The sequence below is a fragment of the Phaethon lepturus genome, unplaced genomic scaffold, assembly GCF_000687285.1.
Source record: "Phaethon lepturus isolate BGI_N335 unplaced genomic scaffold, ASM68728v1 scaffold9019, whole genome shotgun sequence".
Taxonomy (NCBI): Eukaryota; Metazoa; Chordata; class Aves; order Phaethontiformes; family Phaethontidae; genus Phaethon; species Phaethon lepturus.
The window spans coordinates 21,120-24,133 of NW_010561180.1; the positions used below are offsets into that span (position 1 = coordinate 21,120).

Consider the following 3,014-nt stretch of genomic DNA (forward strand, 5'->3'; position numbering starts at 1 on the left):
TACTAGTAGGGATTATGCTGGTTTCAGCAGAATCTTTGTACCTTAAAAAAGGCCAAAGCGATTTAGACTTGTTACAGAGAAGCAACTTCCTTTGTTCTGGTAGCTGAAAAGCCCAAATGTTTTGCTTTGCCTGTCTGTCCCGTACATCCTTACCTCTTGTTTGACACAGGTCTGACATATGTGGACTTGCGCGATTAAAACAACTGGGTGGCATGGCAATACTTGCTCTCGCTGCTTTCATTTTTGACCAGCATTAGTCATGCACTAATACTGCTGCATCCATCCGTCAAGAAATGCTTAATTTGCCTAGGTCTGCACTACATAACTAACAGCAAAATGATTCCACTGCAGGAGTTGTTTAAGATTCATCAGAGCAAAGAACTTAGGTATGTCAGTCACCAAATTTTACCCTTCACTTTCTAAATTTCATCAGGCTTATTTCAGCATAGCTTTGTCTGTCATAATTATTTTCATAACAGAAAAACAAAAACATATTGTGAAACCACGATTCCTCAGCCATTGCATCTTTTAAATTCACTACCTTGAAAGATGTTACTGGATAAAGTTATAAAATAATTCAGCAGAAATAATAGAACTGTTTTGTTAGCTGTTCAACTATACAACAGTATATATATATTAAGTGTGAACCTATGGATAAAGGGATAACCAAGTTCTTATTTTCCAAGCAATAACTACTAACATATCTGACTAGTAAAATGTGACAGCAGATACCTAACACAAATTTTGTTGTTACACAGTTATTTACAAACCTAAAAAAAAAGAAAAAAAAAAAAGGAAAGTACATTTCATTTGGCTCTTCCATAGAATCATAGATTCTCATGTTCCTCAGCAGTTAAATAACATGTATACTATTTTTATTTAGAGAAAAAGATATTTATAAGCTGTTACATCCAGCTGTATTAGTCTATGGTCCTTTTGTTAGTTGTGGGCCACCAAATGAAATCTTCCAAAGCACACGTGGAGATGAATTGTCCAGGACGTAGTATTTCTCAAGAAATGCTTCTGAAGGTAGACCTTGGAGAATCACTGTGGTAGAATGTCTTCATCATTCTGTTGTGTCTGCCGTACCTTTACACTTGAACTGATTGAATAATCTCGGGAACAAAGATAGTTTGTCTGTAAGGGGAGAAATACTCTTTGTTACACACATTGCATCGAAAGAATAGTCTATGCATATGGACAAGAGAGTCCAAAATGAGAGCAACGGATCCCAATACCTTCTAGACATTATGAGTTAGATTTAAAAACAGCTTTAAAAAAAATGCACTGAAGGGTACATTTTCATGCACTTCAGATGTCTGATTATGAAAAAATACAACATCCTGTTTCTACAAGTTAAAAGTCAGTTTCTACATCTTTCTGTGTACTGTTGAGTCAATTTTTTAATTATTTGTGCAAGTTTGGCACAATGTGTTCTGTAAGCCAGAATGGTTTATAAAATAGAACTTGATTGTGTTTAACATTACAGTCTGTGTTTTTAGTATAGATGCACATGTACATTATATAGTTGTATATCTGTATATACATACACACATTTGGAAATGTTCCTACTGTTCTCTTTCTGTCAGTTAACTATAATGCACACCTATTATGCTCTGTCTTCTCAGTATGGCAAAGTGTTGCTTTTAAAATTGTGTTAACTTTGTAGAAACAAGAACTTTCAAAATTTTTCAAGATTCAGTTTTTTTCACAGGTAATATTGCTAAAGCAAGGTAATAGTGTCTGTAAAGCTAAAACATGTCCTTTAGAAAGAAAACAACTTTTAATTTTTCAGGACTTTAACTGTTAGGGATGATAACTTCAGCTTTATTTACCAACCGTTCTTTTTGTTTTAAATGAAGATTGAGAGGGAGTCTGACACTACTGGCACTTCTTGGGTACAGAAATACTCTTGTCTCATGAAGAATTCTTTTTAAATAAAAATCTGTCATTTTACTTTCATTGATGGGAAGCTGAAGCAATAGTCAGTTAAGATCCTGTCCTTTAGCTACTTCTGTTTTCTGAGCAGCAGTGCTGAGGCAAGTATGATAGGGTGGCTTGCAACATTCTGGCCTCCAGACATTGATACTAAACCATGAAATATTGCTGGATGCCTGAACTGGTTCCGAGTATGCTGGCCAGTCTGTGAGCCCCATTCTGCATCTTTGAATGTCATGAACATTATTGAGATAGAGAAACTCCTACCTTCCTTTGGTAGCACTGTGTATGTTGCTTCCATGCCGGCGTGGATGTGGTCAGTAACATGACAGTGTAATAGCCAGGTTCCGGGGTTCTGTGGGGTCATTTCCACAGTTTGAAATGTCCCAGGGAACAGATCAAAGACATCTGCCCGGTAAACCCCTGATTGCTTCAGGACAAAAAAACCCAATGGTTAAACAGTGTGGCATTACCAGATGGCAGTAATTTAAGCTACCTTTTATGCATATTCCACCCAAATTTTTAATCACAGTTGAGTGAAAAGTTATTTACTGTATGACATTTCTACAGAAGCATCACTTTGTACATCCACTTCATGCTTAAAAGATTAATAAGCTATCAACTAAATGGAAATGAAGGAAAACTACAGCTGTTGTCTTACCACAGCTATGAAAATTCACAGCTGCCTTGTCAAAGCAACTTGTGAGGTTGCCAGTCAGCAACTGCTGCTGGCAGATGCTTTCTGTCTCTTGTGTGTTGATCAAATACAGGCTTGCGACATAAAAACTTTTCGGTCAGATTACAAGTCCTGCTTAATATTGTATCATCATCTGACTTTTCACCAGGGAATACAGTCCTTGGAATTTGATCTACCTCTCATTCTTAACACAGCAAGAAATGAGTGGAAGGGACCTGTTACCTTATACTCAAAGCTGTGGCCATGGAAGTGTGCTGTGTGAATGTCTACTTCATTGCCCATTCCCATCAAATACCAGCTCACTTTATCTCCAACATGCATCGTCAGACCATGTAGATTTCCAAACACCTTTCCATTAATGGCTAAAAAGAGGGAAAGA

At 36.9% G+C, this 3,014-nt stretch overlaps 1 protein-coding gene across 1 annotated transcript in view; it reads right to left on the reverse strand.

The window, feature by feature from the left end:
* Positions 1 to 2,008: 2,008 nt before the first annotated feature.
* Positions 2,009 to 3,014, reverse strand: part of CP (ceruloplasmin (ferroxidase)) — an 18,454-nt gene continuing 17,448 nt past the window's right edge. Inside the window, exons 17-18 of the mRNA XM_010293904.1 lie at positions 2,858 to 2,997; positions 2,009 to 2,368 (exon numbers count right to left, since the gene is read on the reverse strand). Of these exons, the coding sequence (XP_010292206.1) occupies positions 2,009 to 2,368; positions 2,858 to 2,997 (500 nt within the window). The remainder of the gene's footprint in view (positions 2,369 to 2,857; positions 2,998 to 3,014) is intronic.